This window comes from Notothenia rossii, assembly GCF_949606895.1.
Source record: "Notothenia rossii genome assembly, chromosome: 11".
NCBI classification, from domain to species: domain Eukaryota; kingdom Metazoa; phylum Chordata; class Actinopteri; order Perciformes; family Nototheniidae; genus Notothenia; species Notothenia rossii.
Window position 1 is genome coordinate 42,093,424 of NC_136910.1, and position 18,067 is coordinate 42,111,490.

At 40.3% G+C, this 18,067-nt stretch overlaps 3 protein-coding genes across 6 annotated transcripts; 1 reads left to right on the forward strand and 2 right to left on the reverse strand.

The window, feature by feature from the left end:
* The first annotated feature begins 2,107 nt into the window (after positions 1 to 2,107).
* On the forward strand, positions 2,108 to 5,207 carry LOC307024311 (uncharacterized protein). The gene is made up of 2 exons (XM_079658356.1): positions 2,108 to 2,350; positions 3,971 to 5,207. The coding sequence occupies exons 1-2, from the start codon at positions 2,221 to 2,223 to the stop codon at positions 4,663 to 4,665; spliced, it is 825 nt and encodes a 274-aa protein (XP_079514482.1). The 5' UTR covers positions 2,108 to 2,220; the 3' UTR covers positions 4,666 to 5,207.
* On the reverse strand, positions 4,937 to 8,570 carry rnf185 (ring finger protein 185). Of its 3 annotated transcripts, none has more exons than XM_079658357.1 (7): positions 8,463 to 8,570; positions 7,906 to 8,190; positions 7,075 to 7,093; positions 6,864 to 6,976; positions 6,645 to 6,699; positions 6,162 to 6,279; positions 4,937 to 6,068 (listed from the first exon to the last, which is right to left on the reverse strand). In XM_079658357.1, the coding sequence occupies exons 2-7, from the start codon at positions 8,082 to 8,084 to the stop codon at positions 5,971 to 5,973; spliced, it is 582 nt and encodes a 193-aa protein (XP_079514483.1). In that variant the 5' UTR covers positions 8,085 to 8,190; positions 8,463 to 8,570; the 3' UTR covers positions 4,937 to 5,970. The 3 variants fall into 3 exon arrangements, with proteins under 3 accessions (XP_079514483.1, XP_079514485.1, XP_079514484.1); XM_079658359.1 differs by having other exon boundaries at positions 8,416 to 8,519; XM_079658358.1 differs by lacking the exon at positions 8,463 to 8,570 and having other exon boundaries at positions 7,906 to 8,409.
* A 437-nt stretch (positions 8,571 to 9,007) lies between these two features.
* On the reverse strand, positions 9,008 to 17,103 carry LOC307025022 (chemerin-like receptor 1). Of its 2 annotated transcripts, XM_079659603.1 has the most exons (3): positions 16,898 to 17,103; positions 15,339 to 15,422; positions 9,008 to 10,339 (listed from the first exon to the last, which is right to left on the reverse strand). In XM_079659603.1, exon 3 carries the CDS (start codon positions 10,323 to 10,325, stop codon positions 9,315 to 9,317), a length of 1,011 nt encoding a protein of 336 aa, XP_079515729.1. In that variant the 5' UTR covers positions 10,326 to 10,339; positions 15,339 to 15,422; positions 16,898 to 17,103; the 3' UTR covers positions 9,008 to 9,314. The 2 variants fall into 2 exon arrangements, with proteins under 2 accessions (XP_079515729.1, XP_079515728.1); XM_079659602.1 differs by lacking the exon at positions 16,898 to 17,103 and having other exon boundaries at positions 15,339 to 15,488.
* Between the last annotated feature and the right edge of the window lie 964 nt (positions 17,104 to 18,067).

The window sequence follows — 18,067 nt, forward strand, 5'->3', positions numbered from 1 at the left end:
CAGTTCAGGCTCGGCTGCTCTTCTGCTTCTCCTCTCTCTACAACAGTGTGCAGGCCCTTATAGTGAAATTGGGAGGCAAAAAGAAAAAAACTAAAACCATAATCCCCCTGTGGACCAGACACATGAAACGGTTGAAACTTAATTCCTAGCTAATCTGGGCAGTTTTGTGAAGAGGTTAGGGAGGACGGCCGATTCAGTTAATCTTGCTTCATTCCTTTCTCCAAAAGAAATCAGATTTCACTGCATAAAATGAGAAGTGGAGAGCTTCTAAGATCCTTATTGTTGAGGTTTTAGAGAAAAGGGGATTGCTTGGTATTAGAAACCTGGATTTAAAGATGAACGTTTTTTTTTTGTATGGCCAGACTTTTATCATGCTGAATTTAAGGATTAGCTCTTAAATGTGTTTCATACTGTCACTTTTCTATATCAATGAAAGATATTTGTTAAATTAATAGATCAGTAAATAAATACGTGTTGCACTGACAACAACAATGCATACTAATTACACAGTAATAAGGAAGCTGAAGGAGTGACTCATCCTGCTACTGACATGTGTTGTTACACTGATAGATTTGTATATTCTCAGTAAAGATAAACACAAATTGAAGAGTACATTCAGAAAGGCTGTCCCTCTATGTGGTTGGTATTCACAATCATGCATCATGCGCCTTATCTGTGTGCTGCAGTCTTTCAGTCTGACTCCTCTGACAATGTGCACAGCCGAGGTAAAGCTATTACAGGTTAAATTCATCCCCTCTCAACAAATCCTCTGATTTCATACAAGGCAATACACCTTTTTTTTCAGAGAATTAATGGATTTCCACAATCTGTCTTAAGCTCCTCTTATAAGGGCTTTTGAAAACAGATAACAATAAACACCATCCCATCCTTTTCACTTGGGTTTAATAGTGTCCAGATTGTTGATGTATAGTTTGCGGAGCATGTGAGATGGATATCTAGCAGTTATTGTCGTTCTCAATAGAAGGAATTGTACCACATCCGCATTGGTTCACACAGTTCAAAATTCATTATGGGGGATTAGAAGGATAAACCATAATTTTGTTGTTGTGAGAGCAATATTTGGTACAACAGGTAAAGAAAAGCCACCACCGACCACACGGGTGATAACGTTTTTCTACAAAGGGAATGTAATCAACAGTTAGACTATTCTATGAAATACCCTGTGTTTTGCATCGGAAATTATTCTATTTACCCCATACGCCTTTAAAGGCCAACTATCCCCTTACAACAGACCTGAAAGGACAAGACTGAGCGTTACTTTTACTCCCTTACTCCCCAGAAAACACACAGTTCTAACACCAGTTCAGATAAAGTGACAAAACAACAGGTAGAGGCTAATTAATTCTCTGCCTCACCGTGGTGTGAGGCTGCATTTTTCAGGGAGTATTCCTGCAACATATTACAAGGATATAATACATTATTGCAATTGAAACATGAATAATAAAGGACAGAAATCAAACATAAACATGCTGACAGGATTATGTTAATTTGACCAAAATTAATAATAAAGTGGTAGACACTACATTGCTGTTCTATTATATTTGTTTGTAGTTTGTTCTCTTCCTACATGACATTAAATATTCTATTGACTTCTCATACAATGACAAAATTGGTCCCACATCGACATCGTTTTAAAGAACAAAGCTTGCCAACTATGTGTTATTGCTTTAAGGTATAGGTATATGAATGTGTGTGAACTGGTAATTGCTGGACATAATAAAGTGCTTTGAGCAGTTGCAAAGACTGGATAAAGCCCATGTGTGCACAAAAATGTTCACTCTATAACTGCCCTTTGTTACTATATCCCATGCAAGAACTGGGGTAATGTCAACTTTTGGAGGTGACCGCCTGGGGTCATACAAACATGAATCAGTCACAAAGATAAACTCTATAAAAAACTCTTTTTTTGTGCGCAACCTAAAATAAAATAAAAATGTGTTAAGAACCTTTTAGCCTACCTTCATAAGCCTCTACTCTCCTGAAAGGTAACAGTTTGTAGTTTAATGTCAGGAAGTTTACATTTCAGAGTGGTGCGCCCCCCTGTGTCAAAAGACTACAACGCCCACCGTTGAGCGGCGGAGCGACACAGCGCGGCAGACAGCCACTCGCGATAACTCGCGTTGAGGCAGCAGCTGGGCGGAAAAGGCGGGAGAAGACTGCCGCTTCCGCGTCCGCGCACAGACACAACACTAGGGCAAAATGGACGAAAAGTTAATAATGGCTGTATTTAGTCACCCAGAGCTATTCAATGTCACTTTACCGAACTACCGCTGCACGGAAAGTCGCACAAATGCTTGGAGAATGATTAGCATGGAACTGGGTCTGCCATGTGAGTATTTTAATGTTTTGTGAACTTTACTAACCAGTTATTATTTTAGCCGATGTTTTCGTTTGCGACTTAACACACAGACATTAGAACACATTAGGTGTTTATGGGAGATAGAGGTATATCATATGTATCTCGCAGCAGGCAATGTGTCGCTCTCTTATTTATGTTGTATAGCCCGGCGGTGTAGCTGCAGCGGCGCGCACCGTGCTAGCGGTAGCAGCCGCAGCTCGCACGCCGCAGGCCGCGTTGCACCGAACGGCTCCATCCGGCTCCTCCGCACCGCTGACCGCGTGTCGAGCACAGCGAGGCGGGGGAGGAAGCATGCTCACTGGCGTCACTGATCCACTCCTTATCACAACGGGCTCCACAATAGCTTGTTGAAGTGTCATGGAAGCGGCGTCAGCACCACATCATGTAGGATTAAATGTCGGAGACAGAGGCCCCCAGCCTGAAATATAAGCAGGTGGTGCGGCATGTAACACGGATAAACTAACAATGACCTCTTTAAGATGGATCAAGATACACATATTTTTATTTGTTCACTGTTTTGCTACACTTTATTACGATTTACAACTGAAACATATCAGCAACACCGATGTTTACTTTGAAAAAGTTATGTTTTTTCTATATTTGAATATAACTCATTATAGGCCTGCACTTCATGAGTCCTTTATTAGTAAGGCTACACCTATTCCATCTAGCCAATACAACATATTACATTCAGGAAGATTATTAACTTAAGTTTTCTAAACTTCCCATGGTGTTGATGCAACTGTATGCTTTTAGTGGCCACTACTTGTATTGTTTAGTCTACAGTAAAATACCACAGGGTATAATCAACACCAGCGATTTTTGATCATGTTAATAACTCCTGACACACAACTTCTCATTTGTAAGGATTTATTGCTCCTGTCTGTCTTGTGGCATGGTTGATTAAATGATTTGGACCACAACATCTGATCTGACCTACATCTGTCATATTGGAATTAAGGAATGTTTTGGGTATTTTTTTTAAATTACTTTTCTGACATATAATAGACCAAATAATGGATCAAGAGAATAATTGAGATGTCAGTAATAACAGTAACTGTGAGTTGCCGTGATCCTGCTGTATGATATTCTGCACCAGAGATGGCTGACCCAGTGCCACAAAGAGCCTAATTCAGGCTGTATGCTAACAGAAGTTAATTAATCAATCACTGAGCAGGGATTTGTCAGGTGATCTTATACAGAATCCCTACGTGTTTTGTTCTCATAGAACAGAAACCCAGCATTACTTGTACCCAAACGCTAAATCTAAAGTTCACTGCTTCTGCCTATGGCCATCTACCCGTTACAAACACTTCAACATGATAATCAGGTATATTTTATTCCAAATATTTGTCAGGTGAGGGGAGAAGACCACACTTCTCACAAGCTATTTTGGTGACCTTACCTGTCTAACATTTATATAGCAGAATGTAAGCTTCACAACATGTTTGAAAATTACATTTTTAGGGGTAAATATTTGAATTGTGATGGTAAAAAAAACTGTTAACTTTTGGGTTACTTTACTTTTATCTTCCTGTGCATTTTTTAAAGGATGTCTTGGTCTTAACACTCAATTTTGTTGCTTTCCAGCTGAGGATTGTAAAAGAAAATGGAAGAACATGAGAGACCGGTACTTGAAGGAAGTCCGAATGGAGATCAAGAGCAAAAAGCAAGGCGAGTTTGCGCACAGTAGATGGAAATACAGAGAGATTATGAACTTTATTGCACCTTTTACTGGATCAAGAAGTGGCGTGGCAGACATCAATGACAATGACCATGACAACGCTGATGAGTCTGGCAGTGTTGAGGGAGAAACGTCACCGTCTGAGGCGATCAAGACACTGCAGTCCGCCCTGAAGGTCAATATGAATACACCTGACCTCAAGCCCCCGGTGGCGTTTATGTCGCAGCTCCCGTTGATGTCTCAAGAAGCACAGATGGCCCAGCTGGCTGTTCTGGCTAAGATGCCATTGAGCCAACACGGCCCCTCCACCAGCAAAACTGGACGTAAACGGCGCCTGATTCAAGAGTCACTTCCACTGTCTCTATCTCCAATTGCTCCGTCCTCTACAAAGTGGCTGGTCAAAGACAATGGCACCGTGTTTCCCAACAGGCCACGGGATGAGGATGAACTGTTTCTTCTGAGCTTTGTACCCGCTCTGAAGCGACTTGCTCCACAAAAAAGGTGCGAGACAAAAATAAAGATCCAGCAGATTATGTATGAAGCAGAGTTTAACATTGCACAGCCTCAAGAGAAACAGTCGGAGCCATCAGCGCAGGACTAAGCCAAAGGGACTATTTTTCTACTAATAGTTTTCTAAAAATCTCTTCCACGAAATGCCCAAAATATTTAACTTTCTTTGTTACATCCCAAGTGGTTAGGGTTTTTTGTTTTTTTTATGTAAAAGAATTAACAATGAATAATTTTACTTGCCATTTAGCAAGTTGAGTTTTTCAATACCACTGTGGTGTGTCTTGATTTAGATCAGATGAGTAAAGTCAATGAGAGAATTAGGCCCTAACAGATTAACACATCAATTATGACAAAAGACTAACTATGATTTAACAATTTTATTTACATAGCTTTACTGTCAATAGAATGAATTCACATTTTGAAAAGTGGTTTCAGGTTCAACCAGCAAATCTTCATTTCAGTAATAATTCTGTAATAATCTACAGTATTTTACATTAAATTACAGTGACAGAGAAAACTGAGGGAAAAAAACGATTTGGAGAGGAACACCGTTTCATAAGTTAATATTTGAGCTGCTAACATGCATCAACATATTTCTTTTCAATTTGAAATAAAGAGAACATTTCTAACATTGTTTTGACTCAACAGACTTTGTATGATTTGGTCAATATTTGCAGATGAAATGCATTATTTGTGAGATCAGGTAGAGCTAGATCAAAACAAAAAGCATTTGAAGTATATAGATGAAGAGAGACAACAGGGAGTCAGTCGCCTGCTTGTACTCAGTGTGTAACTCAGAAGGATTCTTTGAAACCTGTTGAGGGGTTTTTATGGAAGACATTTGACAAGATGCAACAGTAAAATAACTCAGGTGTAAATAATAATATTAACGATCACACTGTCATGGTTTTCTTGAACACTTGAGAAAAACAGAGACATTGTTAATATTGTTAGTAACATCGGTGCTCTTCTTGCAATGGCTGTCAATTAGAATAGGGCCAAATTAATACAATAATAGTTACCTGAAAAGGGTCATAGGGATCATATATGAATATATGTATGCATGAGAATCAAAGTGAATGATCTCAGAGCACTGCTGGTCTTATTTTGATTAGCAGAGAATATATTTGAATTCAGGAGTAATACCAAATAATACTAAAAAAAGAGAACACAGAGAACAATTGAATGATGATTTAAAAAATGTTTCCACGGAGGTTGTGTGGTTCACCTTAAGAGATGTTTGCCTTGGGTTAACACTTGTTTTTATTTAGAAAAATGGCTTTGAGTCAAGGAGGGAAAAATATGTCAAGGCATAATCACATTGATGCAAACCATTATGATGTGCCATAATGTTGCATCTCTTTCAAATTTTCTAGGTAAGCCAGAGTTAGTATATTTATGCAATCAGCAGCCAAAACATAATCACCAGAGCGACAAACAGGAAGAGTCGAGACAGAAACTGTTCGTCCATGTGCTGCGGTGTCCCAGGGGCCGCTGTTTGGGAATTAGTTTAAAAGAAAGTTATTTGATATGCTGTCGATAAAAGACTTCAGAGTGGTCATCATGAAGTGTGTAAAACATAGATACCTGGAGGTGGTCTGCCGTCGTTGATGTTAAAAGCTGTAGCAAAAATACCAAATGGAAAGGCACCGATTCCAAATGACATCTGGAAACCCCCATCTCCAAAGCCAAACCCTTGAAAGCCCTGTGAAACATATTTCATCACCAACATGAAGCTGTGCATGAATTCTCTTCACAATGGAGTTTACCATACAGTCAGAGAGATGTGACGCAACAGACACTGACGTTTTTCATCATTCTCAAGAGACATTTCCACACGTCCGCCCTAAGCATCTAATAGATCCCAGTGGGAAATTATCTTTTGTTAATGGATAAAAGACAGGTTTGCACGTCAGCACCTGCACCATCCTAGGTAATGGTTTCATCATGAATGTGTAATGCAAGTCAACAGCTGATACAAAATACGTCTGGGATAAAGAAAGTATTGATCTGGCACAAAAACATGCTATCATGTACTTTTTTTTGTTAAATCACAATTCAAGTACTTACACCACGGTTTTCTGGCTCCGGCCTTTGTCCTTGTGGTCGAGGGGGAGTTCTTTCTCTATAATAATAATGAAAAAAAATAAGTAAAGCAATGATTAGGTGCTCTGCATTGTTTATACATATTCAGTAACAGTTTAGAAAAGTGCCTATTTGAGTACTTTATTGTGTGTATTGTGACGTTTAGAGTCAGTCAGACCAGTAATCCTACACAGAAGGACCTACCTGGGGTCTTGTTGACCTGTGCTTCCTCGTCCATATAATGGGATTACTTTGTCTCGGCTGATACCGGCTTTACACACAGGACACACTTGTCTGTTGGGTCTGGTCTCCAACCACTACACAAAGACAAAGACATTAAAGACATGGCTGTCTGCATCAGTTATACACCAACAATTACAATACAATGTCATTGTCAAATAAAGGTTCAGCTTACCTGATGCAAGCAAGGCCAACTGATCGGGAGATGGTGCAAAGGAAAAGGAGAGTTGACAGGAAAGAGGTTTGATTAATAAAACATATACGAACTACAAGGCTGAGCAAAATATAAAACACTCATTTAATCAATAACTGTAATTAATAATCCCAGGTATCTGACGAAATGCTAAACATCCACCGTCAGCTCTTTACAGATAACTTCAGATACCGCAACCCCACATTTAAATATTATCATAGAGGTTTAGAAAATGTGAATACATTTAATTCATTTAGAGCTGCAAAGATTATTCAATTAATCACCAACCATTGTGTTTCTTCAAAGACCTTTTTGGGGGTTTCTTTACACGTAATGGGCGGAACAAACAGCAAGAAAATGTATAAAGAAAATAATCAACGGATTAGGCAACGATGGAAATATTTTTTATTTCAGCCCAGCAATCCTGTAATAGCTTGGAATGGTATTCATTGTTTTGATTCTCGAAAAACAATTATTTGGGAGAATATCAACCAATATTTAGTTTTTTTTGTAAATCACCAGAATAAAATACATTAGCAGGTTTAGCTTTAGTTTGTATACATTTTAAAGAGATACGTAATGTGCAAAGTCTACACATGACTAGATATCAGCAATACAACTGATGATAGCTGTTGTTGATGTTGCTGTTAGTTAAAAATCATGGCTTTGATGGCTGATATTGTCCAGTAGGATATACTGTATGTTGATATGCTGGATCATGTCTGGTTCAAAACAATGAGAAATTATTTGAACTAGACTGATCTGGATCTTAAAGCAAAAGTGTAAACAAGAGTGACTGATCGTAGCTCTTACCAGAATAGATGTCCACACAGACTGATAACCGCATCCTTTGCGGTGTCCAGACATATATTACACTCAAAAGTACTGTCCTGGTTGCCACTGTCGGAGGCAGTGGAGCTGCTGGATCCGGGATTCGGGTTCTCAGTGGCCGCAGTGGAGCCAGGGACTGGAGGGGGAGCCGCGGTGGCCATTTAAAGATAGATCCACTGAACAAGAGGGTACAGGTGAGATGACTCCTCTGGCACCCAGCTCTTCAAAACGCGTTCATATGGAGGTCCAGTTGATGGGGGGTTGTAGCTAACAAATAGGGAAGACGAGAGACTGAGTTTGAGACCAACAACTCTCGAAAGAGACCTGAAATCGCATAAAATCCACCGGCTGCTAGCTAACGTTAGCTCTCATCTAGAAAGGTGTCGTTACGGAGTAGCTAACGGAAATAAACAGTCTGACGGATTAACAGAACACAAAGCAACATATAAAAATAACACAGCGTCAATCCTAAAGGTTGTTTGTGTTCATTACCAAATGACAATAAACACTTGTTGCGAGAAGTTGAGAAATATCCTTACATCTGGTTGCATCACATCCGCAGCACTGCTAACGTTAAACATCCGGGGGAATCTAGGGGGCGTGGCTAAAAGGTAACATGGGATTTTGGTTCCCTCAGTAAGGCCTCGAAGGTGAATAAGCTCCACCAATCAAACATCGGCATCTTTTATTCAGTAATAATAACTCTTAGTTATGCAGGTGTAAGAGCAGCAACACAGGATAATTCGTCAATATGAGCTTTTTCTTTCATATACTTTTGCCATTGTTAATTTATGGATTAGACCAGGTCATATATATCATATAAAGTACAAAGCAACATACCAGTCTCTACACCATATGCCTACCTACGAAGGGTTTTGGGGCTCAGTAAAATTTCCATAGCAAAAATCATCAACAAACCTCATTCATTTAGTACTTTCCTTTTTATATATGCAGGCATAAAATCATTTGTTTTTCAAGAACATTTAATAGAGGGCAGATTTGATGGCTACAAATTAAAATGTTCACTTGAATTATGTTTTAGTTCACAGTCTGCTTAACCAAATAAGATTGAATATATACCATGTTGTAAAAATGAATTTAATTCCATAAAAAAATATTTAATTCATCTTGTAACAATCAATTTGGTAACAAGCTGGTTTACAATCATAACAGCACATAAGTCATTTATTCACTTGGGACTGTTTTGTCATGCACATGTGTTATAAATCAGTAACAGTGAGTTATAAATAAATCACGGATACATAAATGTATACATGTATAGGCAACAGTATACTGAGATAAAACATGCAATAACGGATGATTTTGTCCATTTTCACCAAGCTATAATCATGTTCTCTGATGTTATTGATTAGAACGTTTTCAACTTGATTTTAGATAATTTCCATTGCCTTAGACCTTGAGTGATTGAGACCACCTGTACGGAAATCCTCCGCCATCGCCTCCTCTATTCTCGATTTTAAAGAACTCTTCAGGGTTTTTTTAAAGTCATTGCCAATGAACACATAGAGTGCAGGGGATATGAAGCTGTTTGCTGCAGCCAGCGTGGCCCCCACCTTCAGGCCAGTTTGAAGTACTTCCAGGCTGTGGTTCATCCAGTCGGACTCTAAAAGAATAAAGCTATGATAGGGGACCCAGCAGAAGAAAAATGACAAGATGAGTGCTCCCATGACTTTGTAAGGCTTTGTGGACTTCTTGGTCAAACTTCTCAGCTTCACACATAGCACTGAGCTGCAGAACACAATTATAAGGAAAGGAATGAGGAACCCGCAGATGAATCGAGTCAGCACCACTGCCTTGTGTCTGGAGTGGCCCATGTAGCTGGTGTGGCACTGAGTCACCAAGCCGTGCACTGTGGTTTGTCGATAGATCAGTGAAGGCAACGTCAGCAGTGCAGAAAGGACCCACATTAGGACAAGAACTCCTAGTGCTTTCTGCACTGTCCGGTGATTATGTGACCACACAGGAAATGATACCATTATACAGCGATCAGCGCTGATCAGCACCAATAGGAACACACAGCTGTACATATTGAGAAACAGGGCAGAGGAAGTGATCTTGCACAACACCAGTCCGAAAGGCCAGTGTGAGGTGATCATGTAGAAAATTTCGAGGGGCAAAAAGGCACAAAACAAAAAGTCTGAAATGGCCAAGCTGATGTACCAGGTGGTGATGACCGTTCTTTTCATTTTCCATCCACAAATCCATATCACTAGTGAATTTCCTCCAAGGCCAATAACTGATATAATGATGTTCACTGCCACCAGAACATGATTCAAAGAAGAATGATAACTACTGAAAGACAGCAGTCCAGTTTTGATGGTGTTGTTCTCAGTTTCATTGTCTGTAGTGTAGTCATCATATTCAATATAATCCACACTCATGCTGGTAACTTGGCCTGAAATATGTAACAAAGAGATTTTATTATTAAAGATAAACACAAAGACATTGTATGAAGAAGAACACACATCCTTTACATGAGTCGATTCAGAAATACTTTAGTCTTAAAATACAACAAAGTACAATTCCTCTATTCAAAATGTTATTTAAGAATAAGAATTATCAACAGAATTTATAAGGAGGAAGTATCGACAATTAAAAGTACACATTGTGCATGTTTTATTATACAAGTCATATATCATAATAAAAAAGTACTATTGTTTTTATTGCCTTTATTGTTAAAGGTTGTCAATGTTAAGCCAATTTAACCCTCCGGTATCAGTCGATTGGACTACGCAAATTAGTCATTTGAGACAAAAATGTCCACTGCAAAAGACTTTGATAAAAACATTATATTAAAAGGTTTTTTTCCAAACTTATTTGGGTTCAATCTTTAAAGCAACTTCCGCCCTAATAGAAAATACCAAAAATGTAATCATTTTCAGGATTTTAATCCTTTAAATGCCATTTTGAATACATGAAACCGCTGTTTCTTTTCATGATGAAAACAGAGAAAATTAGTTATTTTTCATAAAATACATATCTGGGGACTGGCTCTTTTTTTTTATCACAGTCTTGGATATGTCAAAGATTAGCAACAACATTGATTTTGGTTGATTATTAGTTTTTGCACAAAATCAGATTGAACAAAAAAGTCACACATTAGTTATTCGGGACAAAAAGGTCCACTTCCAAAAACTGCTCTAAAATGAGAACAGAGTAATATTTTCAAAAACTTTTTGGGGTTAAATCTTTCAATCAACTTCAGTCCTGATCAAAAATATCAAATGTTAAATTATGTTCAGGATTTTAACCCTTTATTTTGGTGGATTATTAGTTTTTGCACAGAATCAGATTAAACAAAAAACTCACACATTAGCCACTCGTGTCCCATCCACTCCCATTATAACCACATCTTTTGATCTCTCCGCCATACCGGTATGAAATCATGCATTTTGTAATGTCAGGGTTTTATATTGGAGGAAATTAGGTCAATTTGTCCTTTTTACTGTATATCACCAGATGTGACATTTTACCATTGAATTACATCCTTGTCATTTCTTGGTTTCTTTGCCTGTTGTATAATGGGGCCCTGCCAGCCATTGGAATACATTTATGCAACTAATATGATGTAGGTGTGTTGGTATGGATGTGGAAGAGTGGTATCAGCTGAGAATGTATGTGTGTGTGTGTCTGGATGTACAGTGTGTGTGTACAGAGACAACAATATACAGTAGATTTGGTTTACAGCAAGTCGCGGTTTTCGCCTCATATCTCTCTTTCTTTCTCTCTCTTTTTCTCTCACTCTCTCATTCCCAAACTCATACACACTCTTACATATTAAACCTCCTTATACTGTACCTTGTATGTGTGTGAGTGATTGTGTGTGAGAATGAGACAGGAGTAAGTGTGCTCTCATGGCGTTTTGTTTTTCATTTGTGCTGTTTCATGTGTCTTAGAGGTAAACAGATGTATGATCTTGACCCAGCTTGACCTCGATGTTTTGAATGGTTTGGAACTTCAAAGTCCTTTGATAATGTCTCTTTAGCAAACAGACACACACAGCCATACATACAGTCCTTGAAGTAAATAAAAACACGTGGCTGCAAAGCCAAAGCTTCAAATATGTGTAGTTTGGCTGGATGGTCATTTCATTCCTGTGATACGCAACAACAAGAGGAGCTTCTCTGTGGGACAAGAGGTCTCATGCAGCCCGTAACTTCAGCTGCAGGACTCATCCTCTGAAACAGAAATACCCTGAGAAGGAAAATCTGGTGTGGATCTGAACTGTGCTTGAAAGGAGTCGGCACAAGGATAAAACACTTTTTTGCCAAACATGAGAAGGAGAATCTGATGTGGAGTTTGTGGTGGAGTCTGATCCTTCTTCGTTCGACCCTTCCCCTGAAAGTGGAGAGGACACAGAGGATCCCATCTCATAATTGCGCTACATGTCTCTGCACTATCCTATCCGGAGGATCGTGTCCATCATGGCAGTGGGTGGACATCAAAACATTTTCAAATCTGGTTTCCCTCTCACGAGGAAACGCCGCGCTACATTCCTGCTGCCAGAGGTTTGGTTTCAGGGCCCACGCGTTATGCCACTACGAGTGGCATAAATAAGAATTCATGACGTGGAATCCTTCTTTGATTTATTCTTTACCCCTGAGATCATCATCAGTATTGTCGACATGACAAACCTGCATGGGGGACGTTCGGTGGCAAACTGGAGGGATGTTGATGCCACAGATGTTTGAGCAAACATTGGATAGGATAGTGCAGAGGAATGTAGCGCAGCTACGGGATGGGATCCTCTGTGTCCTCTCCACTTTCAGGGGAAGGGTCAGACGAAGAACGATCAGACTCCACCACAAACATCTGATTATTTCTCTAAGCATGGCTTCACGTGGCGGCGCAACGAATATTCTTGTTACTCCTGGGGTAATCTCTTGTGCTATCATCCCCTTTGTGGTGTGATTGAGGAGGGGATCACTAAGCACTTTTGTGAACATCAGGCTTTTTCCATCTAAAAGGTTTTGTAGTCCTTCATACATCTCAACCTCATCACCATCGTGTTGTTCCTCAGCAGTTCCTCAGCAGCTCCTCAGCAGCTCCTCAACCTCCTCAGCAAAGGACCTCATCGATTCCTCTGTATCAACGTGGGATTCGGGGCAGAATTGTTCCTTCTTCTCTGCCCCCATCCGATAAATGAACTGTTTGGCAAAAAAGTGTTTTATCCTTGTGCCGACTCCTTTCAAGCACAGTTCAGACAGATCCACACCAGATTCTCCTTCTCAGGGTGTTTGTGTTTCAGAGGATGAGTCCTGCAGCTGAAGTTACGGGCTGCATGAGACCTCTTGTCCCACAGAGAAGCTCCTCTTCATCTTTCTGGTCGTTGCGTATCACAGGAATGAAATGACCAGCCAGCCAAACTACACATATTTGAAGCTTTGGCTTTGCAGCCAGGTGTTTTTATTTTCTTCAAGGACTGTATGTATCGCTGTGTATGTCTGTTTGACATTATCAAAGGACTTTGAAGTTCCAAACTATTCAAAACATCGAGGTCAAGCTGGGTCAAGATCATACATCTGTTTACCTCTAAAACACATGAAACAGCACAAATGAAAAACAAAACGCCATGAGAGCACACTTACTCCTGTCTCATTCTCACACAAAATCACTCACACACATACAAGGTATAAGGAGGTTTAATATTTATGAGTGTGTATGAGTTTGGGAATGAGGGAGTGAGAGAAAAAGAGAGAGAAAGAAAGAGAGATATGAGGCGAAAACTGCGACTTGCTGTAAACCAAATCTACTGTATATTGTTGTCTCTGTACACACACACATTGTACATCCAGACACACACACACACACACACACACACACACACACACACACACACACACACACACACACACACACACACACACACACACACACACACACACACACACACACACACACACACACACACACACACACACACACACACACACACACACACATTTCTTTCTCAGCTGATACCACTCTTCCGCATCCATACCAACACACCTACATCATATTAGTTGCATACATGTGTTCCAATGGCTGTCAGGGCCCCATTATACAACAGGCAAAGAAACCAAGAAATGACAAGCATGTAATTCAATGGTAAAATGTCACATCTGGTGATATAGAATAAAAAGGACAAATTGAACTATTTTCCTCCAATATAAAACCCTGACATTACAAAATGCATGATTTTATACCGGTATGGCGGAGAGATCAAAAGAAGTGGTTATAATGGGAGTGGATGGGACACGAGTGGCTAATGTGTGAGTTTTTTTGTTTAATCTGATTCTGTGCAAAAATTAATAATCCACCAAAATAAATGTTGTTGCTAATCTTTGAAATATCCAAGACTGTGATAAAAAAAAATAAAAAAACGACCCCCCCTAACATTCATTTTATGGAAAATAACTGCCTTTTTGTGCATGTTTTTCATAGAAAACGCTAATTCATGTTTTCAAACTGGCAGTTAAAGGGTTAAAATCCTGAACATAATTTAACATTTGATATTTTTCATCAGGACTGAAGTTGATTGAAAGATTTAACTGCAAAAAGTTTTAAAGAATATTAATCTGTTGTCATTTTAGAGCAGTTTTTGGAAGTGGACTTTTTTGTTCAATCTGATTTTGTGCAAAAACTAATAATGCAAAAAAATTAATTTTGTTGCTAATCTTTGACATATCCAAGATTGTTATAAAAAAAAAAGAGCCAGTCCCCAGATATGTATTATGAAAAATAACACATTTTCTCTGTTTTCATCATGAAAAAAAACAGCGGTTTCATGTATTCGAAATGACATTTAAAGGATTAAAATCCTGAAAATGATTACATTTTTGGTATTTTCTATTAGGGCGGAAGTTGCTTTAAAGATTGAACCCAAAAAAGTTTAGAAAAAAACCTTTTAATATAATGTTTTTATCAAAGTCTTTTGTAGTGGACATTTTTGTCTCTAATGACTAATTTGCGTAGTCGATTTTGTTACACAGTGAATTAAAGACCGATTTGAAAAATTGAAATTGGAATTCCAAAATAGATCGAGAAAATAGCCTTGTTACAAAAAATCAGGCCATTTGCACCAACACAACCAAAGTTATTGCAAAATGAAAATTGAAAAATGACCCACATGGACCAAAATGTCCACAGCGATGCCGGAGGGTTTTAAGATAGTTTGTTAAAAACTTGGTAGATTAGGAGTACAATGCTGATCATATCATATAAGCAAACCATGCTTTTTTTTAATGTAGAACTTTAATAGTAACTATGGATGCCGTAAATAGTACAATATTTGCATCCAAAATGTAATGAAGTAAAAGTATGAAGCAGCATTAGATAAAAAGTATGAACAATTCACAATTTAAATCAAGAAAATGTATTTAAGTATTTAACATAAAATGTTCACAAGTACTCACCTTATGTCCTGACAAACAAGTATTGAAGGTGACTTCTTCTTCTCTTGTTTCTCGATATCACTTCTCACTTCTGTTTCCTGGGACCTGCCCAAAGAAGAGACGATGTTGACATGTCATAGAACATATCAGAATCTACCCTCCCATAATGTTCTTTTGAGGGTGAGAACATTTTCATCTTTTTAAGTGTGTTTAGTAAGTCACAGGTGTCAAAATAAAGGTTTTGTTTTTATTTGGGGTTTTCAAGTCTTACTACAACCTTTAATAAAACTGTTGCAATTTCACAAAGGGGATCTCCTTAACACACCCAAACAAGGAAAAACAACACCAACAGCCCACATCCCTTTAATAGAACGGTGCTGATACGACGTTTTACCAGAAGTGTAGTGTTTGCAAAAATGTGGGACATGGGTGAGTTCCTGTTTCAGTATATTGTAACTCATACATCTGTTCAAGAAAAAACAATAGGAAAAATAAAGCCTTACAGTCTATCAGTCCGTCCGTGTTTATTGTGTTACAGTCTTTTGGATATTTAATGCAAATATCGGACTAAATCTCATGGCTTGCTCTGTAATTCAAACAGACCGTCCATGAATGCGGCTTCTTCGGTAAATGAAATTCTAGTTCTCTATTTATTTATTTATTTATATGTTACTGGTGTTTTTATTCACTTAACGTTAATTCATGTTTAGCCTCTGTTTTGAATTCCATCGAGTGGTAGCTACCTCTGTGCTAACTATGCTAATCGTAGCACACGTGTAAAAAATATAGAGGGATATTCCTGTAGAACACAAGGCGTCTGTGAGAGGTTGGTTAAAAAAATCTCATCCTCGCAAATGAGATAGTTAGTTTGTTAGTTAGGTAACTTTGTGCATTGTTAGGGTCAATTTAAATGTGATATCTTCGACTACTAAATACTTAGTCACTGACACACCAGGGAAGTTGAGTGTTCTCATTCATAACACTCCGTTCGATGTCTCACTATGGGATGCGCCTCATCGCGGAGCAAACAGAAGCATCAATCTCATTACGCCAATCCTGATTGGCTGGTGATCATGACGTCAGCGTCAGGGAATCCACCCCCTATAAGTAGCTTGCGCTACGCCGCATGCGTCATTCAAACACCTCTTCTCGCTTCAGAGCACATCTCTATATTGGTAGCCGGGCTAGCTCACACAGTCCACAGACGGAACCAAGCTATCCAAGCTAACTTCGGTCGACGGGCGCTCGCCGGCTACTTCGATATATACTTCTGCAAGAAGACTGTTAATACTAACACACCAGTTAGTATTGCAAATCGACCTCGCCGTTTTTTCTTCGGAAATAAAGGTAAGGTTTTGATTTTTTCAAGCTAGCAACACACGTGTTGCTAGTTTGTCTTCCCTCACTACCGACACCACGGTAGCGAGGACGTTTTTTCTTTTTCTCTCTCTCACACCAGAGGAGTAGAAGATAAAAAAGGTATTAACACACCAGTTAATATTCTTTGAGAATAAAATCTACGCCGTCGCTTTTTCTCCGGATTAACGACAGGTTGTGATTCTCTTTTCTCAGCAAAGCACCTGCTATGAGCGCGTCCTTCCCACGTCGCCATAATGGCGAGCAAGATGGACACGTCTCTCCCTCACACCAGAGGAGCCAGGGAATCGGAGGCTCGGCTCTGCGGGTGCGGGTTGAAGATTTCGGACACAGACGCACACCAGGTCTGCTCGTCCTGCCTCGGGCTGCAACATGCCCAGGAGGCTATCGACAACCCCGGCTCATGCGGGCATTGTGCCCGTTTTACCGTGAAGAGCCTCCACCGACGGTTAGCTCGCCAAGCTAGCTTGTCGGGTCAGGACTCCCTCATGTCCTCTGATTTACCGGACGGAAATCAAGACACGGGGGCGTCCGCCACAGAGATGGAGCCCCGCACTCTGTCGGTCTGGGGCTCATCAGTAGTGGCAGCTGCATAACCGGAGTCCCGCGCCGTGTCAGGCTGGGACTCGGTGGCAGCGAGGGACATGCGAGCGGGGCCCCACGCTATACCAAGCTGGGGCCCCCGGCTGGACATCACCATGGTCTCGCCCGCAGGAGATGTCCTGGAGTTGGACTATACGGAGGACGAAGAGGATGAAACCTCTGGATTCCTCCTGTCCGACTCTGATGAGCAGGAAGACAACGTCTTCATGTCATCGGCTCAGGCTGCAACGCCGGGAGCGATGGCTGCTCTCCCGGGCGATAGCACACCAGCTTCGCCCTGTCTGAGTATGGACCTGCAGGCCGTGTGTCAGCGTGCCGCAGCCAGACTAGACATCCCATGGCCCGAAATGGCCAAGGAGACCTCCAGGTCCCGTTACGAGGGGAAACATGTGCCCCAAGCAACGAGGACAAAGAGGCAACTCCTGCCGGTCTTCCCGGAGATGTTGGATGAGGTGTCGGTCTCGTGGAGAGACCGGCCCTTCAGCAACAAGGCCCCAATCCAGGGTGCCTCCTCCCTAGACTGCGACGGTATGGAGAGGCTCGGCCTGCTCCGCATACCGCCGATGGAACCGCTGGTGGCAGCTCACCTCCTCCCAAGGATGGCGATTACACCGAGCAGGAATTATGGTGGTGCAGGAAAGAGCTAGATGGCTCAACCTCACCAACCTCCCTTACCGGGAAAGAGAGGATGTGCTGGACATGCCCATCGTTCCCGAGGGGATATTTGGATCTGCGCTCGCTTCTATGCAGAAGAGATGCGAGTCCAAGAA